This window comes from Bubalus bubalis, chromosome 23 (genome assembly GCF_019923935.1).
Source record: "Bubalus bubalis isolate 160015118507 breed Murrah chromosome 23, NDDB_SH_1, whole genome shotgun sequence".
Taxonomy (NCBI): Eukaryota; Metazoa; Chordata; class Mammalia; order Artiodactyla; family Bovidae; genus Bubalus; species Bubalus bubalis.
Genome location: NC_059179.1, coordinates 24,728,447 through 24,740,805, shown reverse-complemented (window position 1 = coordinate 24,740,805; position 12,359 = coordinate 24,728,447). Strand labels below are relative to the sequence as shown.

At 37.6% G+C, this 12,359-nt stretch overlaps 1 protein-coding gene across 2 annotated transcripts in view; it reads right to left on the bottom strand.

Moving 5' to 3' along the window:
* The window catches only part of SLK (STE20 like kinase), a 61,733-nt gene that overhangs the window by 35,396 nt on the left and 13,978 nt on the right, over positions 1 to 12,359 (bottom strand). For both annotated transcript variants that reach the window (XM_006067730.4, XM_006067731.4), the window contains exons 2-3: positions 3,046 to 3,210; positions 1,399 to 1,447 (exon numbers count right to left, since the gene is read on the bottom strand). In XM_006067730.4, coding sequence (XP_006067792.2) covers positions 1,399 to 1,447; positions 3,046 to 3,210 — 214 coding nt within the window. The remainder of the gene's footprint in view (positions 1 to 1,398; positions 1,448 to 3,045; positions 3,211 to 12,359) is intronic.

Sequence of the window (12,359 nt, the reverse complement as noted above, 5' to 3'; positions counted from 1 at the left end):
GCAGTCCAAGGGACTCTCAAGAGTCGTCTCCAACACCACAGTTCAAAAGCATCAATTCTTCGGCGCTCAGCTTTCTTCACAGTCTAACTCTCACATCCATACATGACCACAGGAAAAACCACAGCCTTGACTAGACGGACCTTTGCTGGCAAAGTAATGTCTCTGCTTTTGAATATGCTGTCTAGTTCATAACTTTCCTTCCAAAGAGTAAGCGTCTTTTAATTTCATGGCTGCAATCACCATTTGCAGTGATTTTGGAGCCCAGAAAAATAAAGTCTGACACTCTTTCCACTGTTTTCCCATCTATTTCCCATGAAGTGATGGGACCAGATGCCATGATCTTCATTTTCTGAATGTTGAGCTATAAGCCAACTTTTTCACTCTCCTCTTTCACTTTCATCAAGAGGCTTTTTAGTTCCTCTTCACTTTCTGCCATAAGGATGGTGTCATCTATATATCTAAGGTTATTGATATTTCTCCCAGCAATCTTGATTCCAGCCTGTGCTTCCTCCAGCCCAGCGTTTCTCATGATGTACTCTGCATCTAAGTTAAATAAGCAGGGTGACAATATGCAGCCTTGATGTACTCCTTTTCCTATTTGGAATCAGTCTGTTGTTCCATGTCCAGTTCTAACTGTTGCTTCCTGACCTGCATATAGGTTTCTCAAGAGGCAGGTCATCCTGGAATGTGAAGAAAGCATCACTACGAACAAAGCTAGTGGAGGTGATGGAATTCCAATTGAGCTATTTCAAATCCTTAAAGATGATGCTGTGAAAGTGCTGCACTCAATAAGCTAGCAAATTTGGAAAACTCAGCAGTGGCCACAGGACTGGAAAAGGTCAGTTTTCATTCCAATCCCAAAGAAAGGCAATGCCAAAGAATGCTCAAACTACTGCACAATTGCACTCATCTTAACACTAGTAAAGTAATCCTCAAAATTCTCCAAGCCAGGCTTCAGCAATACATGAACCATGAACTTCCAGATGTTCAAGTTGGTTTTAGAAAAGGCAGAGGAACCAAAGATCAAATTGCCAACATCCACTGGATCCTCGAAAAAGCAAGAGAGTTCCAGGAAAACATCTATTTTTGCTTTATTGACTACGCCAAAGCCTTTGACTGTATGGATCACAATAAACTGTGGAAAATTCTCAAAGAGATGGGAATACCGGACCACCTTACCTGCCACTTGAGAAACCTATATGCAGGTCAGGAAGCAACAACATTTAATTTTAAAATTTTATCATGGTCATCTAAGAATACAAAAATAATTAGGCTGATTTAACTTACTGAATGTTACTCAACAATAAGATAAATATACATGTATAAATGTTTGAAATCCACTGACTTTTTTAAAAGTATAATTTAAGATATAAATGTAAGGAACAAAATGGCATTTACCAAGCATCACAGCGTCTACTGCTCCACCAGCACAAAATTCAATGAGGATCTGCAGGCAAATAAAAAGCACATGTCTAACACCACACTGATTCTGAGTCTTTTTCCTTTAAGCTAGCAAAAAAGATAAATAGATAGCTATCAAATAACCTAAGTTACATAAACAATATTATGCTAACAACCATAAAGACTTCCTTTGTAAAAAGAGTTACAAGTGTTGCTATACATTTGAGAAAGTACAAAGGGAACACACTGTGGAAGTATGTGCATTTTGGTTCATTACAACTTGCAGTGTCCCAGGTTCTCTAAAATTACCAGGTACAGAATTTTTATTAAGGGCCATATTATATATCCATGCCCTCACCACTCAAAGACTTTATACTCTCCTTTTTTAAGGTAACTATTGTGAGTTAAATGAACAAGAATATTTTTTAACTTAACTAACAGGAATACATCCTGAAAGATTGCTTTTAGTTTTCTAAAAACTTGGGGAAAACATACACAAAAGCTTCAGATACTAGCTCACTTATCACTTCCTACTGGATGCCTTCCCAAACCTCCCTGATACACAGCACCATGCATTTTTCCTTCTTAATCCTCATCACAGTTTTCATTTTGTATTTTTATGATTCTTCAATTAATCCATGTCTCTCTCTCCCTCCCACTGTCCCTCATAGTTGTCTAGCTGTTGCTTTTAATTACATAGCTTAACAAATTGTATAGATTCATAGTTTTTTCTCCTCTATAGAACAACACTTTATTTTTTACAGGAGCTTATTTTTTACAATAAGTTGTTTTTCAAATTCATTGTATCATATGAAAAATGATTTGGGAGACAGATCATTATTATCCTACAGTGGAGTAAACAGACTGATAAAGATTAACTGATTTATCCAAGCTCCTGCCTATCATCACCAAAATAAAAAAGAAAAAGTCTTTTGATTTGCAACCAGGTACAGCTTATACTATCTACTCTTCTTTTGTAATACTTTGCTTATTCCTTCAAGGAGACAAATTAAAACTCCATTTTAAAAAGTCCTCTTGATTAAATTAGTATTGGTGCAGAGCAAGTGACTGACTGGTTATTATAAATATTAACATTTTATTTATATATTTATTTATGCCTAACATTTTCTAAAAATGAATAAAATTTTTACATACAGACCTGGCCACAACAAAAGAAACTTTAAAAAAAATTTAAATACTTAAATTTAAATTAAGAAACTTACATAAGATACTTCAAACTAACATTAAAAAACAAATAAATAAATAAAAGAACTGGGGGGAAAAAAAGACTTGAGAGAAAGAAAGAAGTTCCAACTGGAAAAAAATATTAATTCAAAACAAAAAAGGAATCTAATTTCGTTATTTAGGAAATTTAAAATTCTTCACCAAGTTTCTACATTTCGGTCCAATGTCAAATAATCATGAAACAAAGTGTTCTGAAATACACATCTAAACATCTGTTGAAGCTAAGGATATATTGCTATGTTGTTAATCATCCTCTCATCAATGGGTCAATTCTCATTCAAGAAGCATAAGTAACTAAATAGAAGAGGTAGTCCAAAAAAAGATCTACACAACTTATAAATCTCTTCAGGACGATTAACTTATTTTGGCTATTCCTACAGATTAACCAAAAATACTTACCCAAAGATTATTCTCATAGTAGAAGGCATCTAGAAGCTTAACTATATTAGGGTGATCACAAGATGCTAATATATCAATTTCAACCATGTAGTCTTCAAGTTCTTCTTCAGATTTGGTGTCAATCACCTTTGCAGCAGCTAAAACATTGGTCTCTTTATTCTGAGCCTAAAAACAAAAGTATCATTATGTCCACAATTACAATGCATACTTTATTTATAAATATTATTATTTTTTAATAAACTTTATTTTTTCTTTTCAGTTCACAGCAAATCTAAGCAGAAAGTACAGTGCAATTCAGTTCAGTCGCTCATTCATGTCTGACTCTTTGTGACCCCATGGACTATAGCACAGCAGACCTCCCTGTCCATCACCAACTCCTGGAGTTTACTCAAACTCATGTCCATTAAGTGGGTGATGCCATCCAATCATCTCATCCTCTGTCGTCCCCTTCTCCCGCCCTCAATCTTTCCCAGCATCAGGGTCTTTTCAAATGACTCAGTTCTTCACAGCAGGTGGCCAAAGTATTGGAGCTTCAGTTTCGGCATTAGTCCTTCAAATGAATATTCAGGACTGATTTCCTTTAGGATGGACTGGATGGATCTCCTTGCTGTCCAAGGGACTCTCAAGAGTTTTCTCCAACAGCACAGTTCAAAAGCATCAATTCTTCGGCGCTCAACATTCTTCATACTCCTACTCTCACATCCATACATGACTACTGGAAAAAGCATAGCTTTGACTAGACGGACCTTTGTTGGCAAAGTAATGCCTCTGCTTTTTAATATGCTGTCTAGGTTGGTCATAATTTTCCTTCCAAGGAGCAATACTCTTTTAATTTCATGGCTGAAGTCACCATCTGCAGTGATTTTGCAGCCCAAGAAAATAAAGTCTCTCACTGTTTCCACTGTTTCCCCATCTACTGCCATGAAGTGATGAGACCATATGCCATGATCTTAGTTTTCTGAATGTTGAGTTTTAAAGCCAACTTTTTCACTCTCCTCTTTCACTTTCATCAAGAGGCTCTTTAGTTCTTCACTTTCTGCCATAAGAGTGGTGTCATCTGCATATCTGAGGTTATTGATATTTCTCCCAGCAATCTTTATTCCAGCCTGTGCTTCATCCAGCCCAGCGTTTCTCATGATGTACTCTGCATACAAGTTAAATAAGTAGGGTGACAATATACAGCCTTGATGAACTACTTGCCCTATTTGGAACAAGTTGTTCCATGTCCAGTTCTAACTGATGCTCCCTGACCTGCATACAGATTTCTCAAGAGGCAGGTCAGGTGGTCTGATATTCCCATCTCTTTCAGAATTTTCCAGTTTCTTGTGGTCCACACAGTCAAAGGCTTTGGCGTAGTGAATAAAGCAAAAATAGATGTTTTCCTAGAACTCTCTTGCTTTTTTGATTATCCAACGGATGTTGGCAATTTGATCTCTGGTTCCTCTGCCTTTTCTAAAACCAGCTTGAACATGTGGAAGTTCATGGTTCATGTACTGTTAAAGCCTGGCTTGGAGAATTTTGAGCATTACTTTACTAGCGTGTGAGATGAGTGCACTTGTGCGGTAGTTTGAGCATTCCTTGGCATTGCCTTTCTTTGGGATTGGAATGAAAACTGACCTTTTCCAGTCCTGTGGCCACTGCTGAGTTTTCCAAATTTGCTGGTATATTGAGTGCAGCACTTTCACAGCATCATCTTTCAGGATTTGAAATAGCTCAACTGGAATTCCATCAACTCCATGAGCTTTGTCCGTAGTGATACTTTCTCAGGTCCACTTGACTTCGCATTCCAGGATGTCTGGCTCTAGGTGAGTGATCACACCATCGTGATTATATGGGTCGTGAAGATGTTTTTTGTACAGTTCTTCCATCTATTCTTGCCACCTCTTCTTAATATCTTCTGCTTCTGTTAGGTCCATACCATTTTTGCCCTTTATTGTGCCCATCTTTGCATAAAATGTTCCCTTGGTATCTCTAATTTTCCTGTAGAGATCTCTATCCCATTCTATTGTCTTCCTCTATTTCTTTGCATTGATTGCTGAGGAAGGCTTTCTTATCTTTCCTTGCTATTCTTTGGAACTCTGCATTCAAATGGGTGTATCTTTCCTTTCTCCTTCGCCTTTTGCTTCTCTTCTATTCACAGCTATTTGTAAGGCCTCCTCAGACAACCATTTTGCCTTTTTTCATTTCTTTTCCTTAGGGATGGTCTTGATCCCTGCCTCCTGTACAATGTCATGAATCTTTGGTCCACAGTTCTTCAGGCACTCTATCAGATCTAATCCCTTGAGTCTACTTCTCACTTCCACTGTATAATCGTAAGGGATTTGATTTAGGTCATACCTGAATGGCCTAGTGGTTTTCCCTACTTTCTTCAATTTAAGTCTGAATTTGGCAATAAACAGTTCATGGTCTGTGCCACAGTCAGCTCCTGGTCTTGTTTTCACCGACTGTATAGAACTTCTCCATCTTTGGCTGCAAAGAATATAATCTATCTGATTTCAGTATCGACCATCTGGTGATGTCCATGTGTAGAGTCTTCTCTTGTGTTGTTGGAAGAGGGTGTTTGCTATGACCAGTGCGTTCTCTTGGCAAAACTCTTTTAGCCTTTGCCCTGCCTCATTCTGTACTCCAAGGCCAAGTTTGCCTGTTACTCCAGGTATTTCTTGACTTCCTACTTTGCATTCCAGTCCCCTATAATGAAAAGGACATCCTTTTTGGGTGTTAGTCCTAGAAGGTCTTGAAGGTCTTCAAAGAACCGTTCAGCTTCTTCAGCCTTGCTGGTTGGGGCACAGATTTGGATTACTGTGATATTGAATGGTTTGCCTTGGAAATGAACAGAGATCATTCTGTCATTTTTGAGACTGCATCCAAGTACTGCATTGTGACTCTTTTGTTGACTATGACGGCTACTCCATTTCTTCTAACAGATTCTTGTCCACAGTAGTAGATATAATGTACACAAACTAGATATAACGTAGCAGAAAGTACAAAGAGTTTCCATAAACACCTCTTCCCTATTCATGCACAGCCTTCCCCACTACCAACATTCTGCACCAGAGTGGTACATTTGTTAAAGGTGAGGAATCTCTATTGACACATCATCATTACCTGAAGTGCACTGTTTACATTAGCATGAACGCCTGGTGTGCCTTCTATGGGTCTGGACAAAATACATGATATGTATCCACCATGTTAATATCACACAGAATAGTTTCACTGCCCTAAAAATCTCTATGCTCTGCCTATTCATCCCACTCTTTCTCCTAACCCCTCCCCTGATCTTTTTACTGTCTCCATAGTCTTCTGTTTTTCATACAGTATGTAGCCTTTTCAGATTGGCTTCACTGAGTAACATGCATTTAAGTTTCCTCCACATCTTTTCATGGTTTGATACCTAATTTCTTTTTAGTGCTAAATAATAAAAAAAAAAAAATAATAGTTGGATACACAGATGTAGCAGGCATGTTTATTCATTCACCAACTGAAGGCATGTTGGTTGTTTCCAGGTTTTAGTAATGATGGATAAAGCTGCTATAAACATCTGCATGCAGCTTTTTGTGTGGATTTAAGTTTTCAACTTCTCTGAGTAAGTACGAAGGAGCAGAATTACTGGATCATATGGTAAAAGTATGTGTAGTTTTGCAAGATATTGACAAACTGTCTTCTAAAGTGGGAAACAGTAGAAACAGTGAGACTTTATTTTTGGGGGCTCCAAAATAACTGCAGATGGTGACTGCAGCCATGCTTGCTCCTTGGAAGAAAAGTTATGACCAACCTAGACAGCATATTAAAAAGCAGCGATATTACTTTGCCAACAAAGGTCCATCTAGTCATAGCTGTGGTTTTTCCAATAGTCATGTATGGATGTGAGAGTTGGACTATAAAGTCCAACTTTTTTTTGAGCACCAAAAAATTGATGATTTTGAACTATACTGTTGGAGAAGACTCTTGAGAGTCCCTTGGACAGCAAGGAGATCCAACCAGTCCATCCTAAAGGAAATCAGTCCTAAGTGTTCACTGGAAGGATTGATGTTGAGGCTGAAACTCCAATCCTTTGGCCACCTGATGTGAAGGGCTGACTCACTGGAAAAGACCCTGATGCTGGGAAAGATTGAGGGCAGGAGGAGAAGGGGACGACAGAGGATGAGATGGTTGGATGGCATCATCGACTGGATGGACGTGGGTTTGAGTAAACTCCAGGAGTTGGTGATGGACAGGGAGGCCCGGTGTACTGCAGTCCATGGGGTTTCAAAGAGTCGGACACGACTGAGCAACTGAACTGAACTGAAAGTGGCTATACTATTTTGCATTCCAAACAGCTGAGATTTCCTGACTCCTGACTGAGAGTTCCTGTTGCTCCAATAGTCTAGTAGTCATGTATGGATGTGAGAGTTGGACTATAAAGAAAGCTGAGCGCCGAAGAATTGATGCTTTTGAACTGTGGTGCTGGAGAAGACTCTTGAGAGTCCCTTGGATGGCAAGGAGATCCAACCAGTCCATTCTAAAGGGAATCAGTCCTGAATATCCATTGGAAGGACTGATGCTGAAGCTGAAACTCCAATACTTCGGCCACGTGATGCGAAGAACTGATTCACTGGAAAAGACCCTGATGCTGGGAAAGATTGAAGGTGGGAGGAGAAGGGGATGACAGAGGATGAGATGGTTGGATGGCATCACCGAGTCAATGGACATGAGTTAGAGTAAACTCCAGGAGCTGGTGATGGACAGGGAGGCCTGGCGTGCTGCAGTCCATGGGGTCGCAGAGAGTCGGTCACGACTGAGTGACTGACTGCGCTAAACTGTTGCTCCCCACCCTTGCCAGCACTTGGTTGTGCTGGTGGAGGTTTCTGTCATTCTAATACGTGTGTAGTGGTATCCCCTTGTTTAAATTTACAACTCCCTAATGACAGATGATGTTGAGCATCTTTTCATATGCTTACTGACCATCTGAATACCTTCTTTGGTGAGATGCCCAAATCTTTTGGTTACTTTTTAATCAGACCATAGGTTTTCAAACTGTTGAGTTTTAAGAATTCTTAATATATTTTGAATTACAGTGCTTTATCAGATATGTCATTTGTAAACATTTTCTCCCAGTCAGTGGCTTATTTTCTCATTCTCTGTTATATTTATTTTTTAAGGCAGTCTAAACATAAATATTAACAGATACATGCTAAGTGCTTAATACAGATAGAATTTCAAGTTGCAGGTTCTACTGGATCAGACTGTTAGGGTTCAAATTCTGATTCTGCCACTTAATAACTACGTTGTTTGGGCAACTTACAAAATCCTTCTCTTAGACTTAGCTTCTTCATCAATAAAATGTACTTACAACTCACAAGTTTGTGAGAATTAATATAACAGATATTTGCCAAGGGAAAAAATACATATAAACATTTAATATACTGCCTGCCATTCATAGTAAAAAGGATTCAAAAATGTTACCTGGAATTATTACTATTATTAGTTAATCCTCAAAATGATACCATGATATATTAGCATTCCTGCTTTAAAGGAGGATAAATAAACTTAGAGAGATTAAAATGCTTCCCCAAGGTCAGGAAGAATTAAGAGGCAGAACTGAGATTCAAATCCAGGCTGTTTCCAAAACTTTTTCTTAATCATTACCCTTCCCAGTTTCCCTATATTTCCATCAGTTTAATCATTTTTCATTGTTTTTAGCACTTTAACTTTTCCATTTTCTTTCTTTAACTGAGTAACTTCTCATTTCCATTTATTACAAAGGAAAGGTTTCCAAATGTGTAGTAGAAGTCAAGATCATTATTTTAAAGTTAGGAATCAAATCATAAAATACTAACTAGGTTTTTTAAAAAAGTACATGGACAGAGGAGTCTTGTGGGCGACAGTTCATGGAGTTGCAGAGCTGGACCAGACAGTGACTGAGCACACACACAAAGGTCTTTAAAGGAGATTTTCAACATTATGCATGTTACCATCACTTCAGCAAATCTATCATTTTAGAAGAAAAAACAGCAAACTTTCAAAAGCTAGTAATAAGTGTCTTAATAAATAAATAAATACCCAATTCCATTTTAATAATTTATAAGGAGAAAATTTTATAAAATATATATATATATGCAGAAAACATTCATCAAAGCACTGTTTATAATAAAGAAAACTTAATCAGCCTAAATGTCCATTAACAAAAACCTACTTAAATCATTCAGTATGCCTCTATAATGGAGAATTATGCAACCATTAAAATTAATTGACTAATCAATTAATATTTCTTAAGATAGAACAAAAATCACAATATATTGCTGAATGGAAGAAAGCAACTTACTAAACAGCAGGGATGGGGGAGCCTGGTGCGCTGCCGTCTATCGGGTCGCACAGAGTTGGACACGACTGAAGCAACTTAGCAGTTAGTTGCAGCAGCAGCAAACAGGAAAGGTATGCAATTTTACAAAAACTACACATACATTTTTACATAGGGATAGTTATATAAGAAATACTTGTAAAGACATCATCCGGGGATGGCAGTTTCATGTGCCTTTGACTTTCTCTGTATTTTTCACACTGTTTACATTTTTAAATGGACATGTATTATTTTTATAGAGGCAATAAGGTACTAAAACATCAGTCTATGGGATATTTCTTAGGGATCTATTACCTAATCTTGGAGATGATGATGGAAGAACAATTAAACTAGGTATAAGCCTCTATCTATGTGGGAATTCTCCTAAGTAGACTTCGCTTCATTTTACCTCCTTAGGTAAAAACAGAGGTAGAAATTAATGCTAATTACTAACAAAGTAACCCTAATGTTTAGGGTTCAGAGAATGGTGGTGCAGTCACTAAGTCATGTCAGATTCTCTGTGACCCCAGGGACTGTAGCCACCAGGCTCCTCTGTCCATTGATTTTCCAAGCAAGAATATGGAGTGGGTAGCCATTTCCTTCTCCAGGAGATCTTCCCCACCCAGGGATTGAAAGCTGGTCTCCTGCATTGCACACGGATTCTTTAGTGACTGAGCTACCAGGGAAGCCCATTATCTTATGTTCTGCAAAGAAAGAAAAACTGCTAATAAACTATGACAGAAGTTTGTCATTTAGAATTTTCACATCATTCCTTTTTAAGAGCTCTTTTGGATAGATCTAGAGAAAAATTGCTATTGTATATTATCTTTGTAAATACAGGAAAAATAAAACACTTCTTCACATTTAACTCTATGAGTCACTTTTTCACTCAGAATTATCTAATGTCTGTGTTTTCACACAATAGTACTCTCTGGCCACGAAAAGCTTTGGTGATACAGCATTTCTTTAAAAAGTATTCCTCTACTACTGTCTCGAAAATTTTCTTTGACGCCAACTACCTCCTATTTTGAAATCATAATGCTGACATTCTCCTCATCTTATCACAGGTGCTAAAAGAAGCTTTTAGATGACAACCAGGACTCACATTCTTTCTTCACAACATTCTTAAATGGTTTACTGACTGAAACATCAATGGGCTGCAACTGTATGATACCAGAGATACAACTACATTCACAACGCACGATGACACACATACCACAACTGCTACCTGGCGAACAATATGAAGGCATCGAACAATAAATCGGGACTTATCCCAGTTTCAGAAATGTTCAAAAGCTGAAGGTCTATCATAACTGGGTGAAACATGGCATTAAGTTATCTACGAAAGACATTTCAGTTGAAAAAATAATACATAGAACTCACCCTCCCCCAAGTCAGGAAATAAGTCAGTGAGAAATGTCCTTCTCTCACCATTTTAATGTAACACTTTGGGAAGAAAGAGAGCAGAGCAACTGTCCTTGAAAAGGAACACTATAAAATACAAGCAGTGGTAAGAGACCAAGGGTATTGTGAGGAGAGTTAAAAAATCGTCCTTCTTTTGCATGCCTCTACCCATGGCAGCAGAGATTTTAAAGATGTATCTTTCACTTGTTAATAGAATGGCATGAAAGAGGAAAAATAATTAATACTAGATAATCTCTAAGGTTCTTTGTAGTGACAAATTTCATTATTCCATTGCCTTGGATATACTGATTAAGTCAGCGATAGTACCATTTGGTTTAATATAAATAATAAATAAATTTTACATTAGAAAATATAGTGCCTCTTACATTACTGATTGAAAATATTCATCACAATTTGGTTTGAGAGAACTCTAAAATTCAAAACTGAAATAAATTGATGTATGCAAAACCATACTTTAAACAAACATAATGCAAATAAGGTGTTAAAAAGAAACACTCACATCTACTACCTAAAAGCATAAAAATTCTAGACAAAATTTTAACTAAACAAATGTTAATAAAAACAAGAATGAAATAAACACTCAGATGTTATTTTAAAGGAGCTATAATTTCAATAGGTAAAGTTTTCAGAAATCAGTGATGATCACTTAAAAATCACTATGTTTTTATCTTCACGAATCACAGGCGCCGAAGAAAGAGATGGCAATGACACAAACTCAGCAACTTGGAGGAAAAGATTCTGCAGAGCTGAAACTCAGATCCCTGAGGAGAGAGTGGTGCTCAGCTGCTGCTGAGTCTCTGAACTTGGAAGAGGGATCTTGTGAGACCAGGGTACCTTTTGAGGAAGAAAGGACTAGCTAATCAGAGCTGGTGTTTGTAAGGGTTATGATAAGACTAGCTCTGTCAGTGTTAGAAAAATTACAAACTGAATCTGGGACAGCTATTGCTGGGGTAAGAAGTTCCACTAGGATGATGGTCAAAGTAACAGCAAAGCAGACAGGGAGCCACAGGAAACAGAAAGATGTAGGCTCTCTCTCCTCCTCCTTGCAGCCTTCCTGTAGTGTTCAATACTTCTGAAACCTAAAAGTGAGCACCTGGCAAGACAGAAACAGTGATCTGCAAAAATCTCAGAACAACGTCACAAAGCAGAACCACAGAAAGGGGTGTTGGGAGCTGAGGATTACAGATGGGAGAACTAAGACACAGTAGTATTAAATATTTGGTTAATAAATATTCAAATTTCCAAAGAGCAGTTTGGGAAAAAAAACAGCACTAGTGAAAGAAGATAGTTTTAGACTGTTTAGATACTATTAACTGTTTTATATTACATGCTAATCCTGGTGACCTTCTCAGAACCCAGATAAGATTTTGGTAGGAATAAGAGTGAATATCAGATAAGAATAAAATTACTCAACATAACTTAGCAAAGATACACAGTTAATTTCCACTATTTATTCTCATTTGTTCTAGTCACTACAAACCCTGAATTAGTGAATACTGAACCACTGCTCCTAGATGAAATACACACACACATTCCCCCACACAGACTATAACCTTAGATCTCAAACAACTCA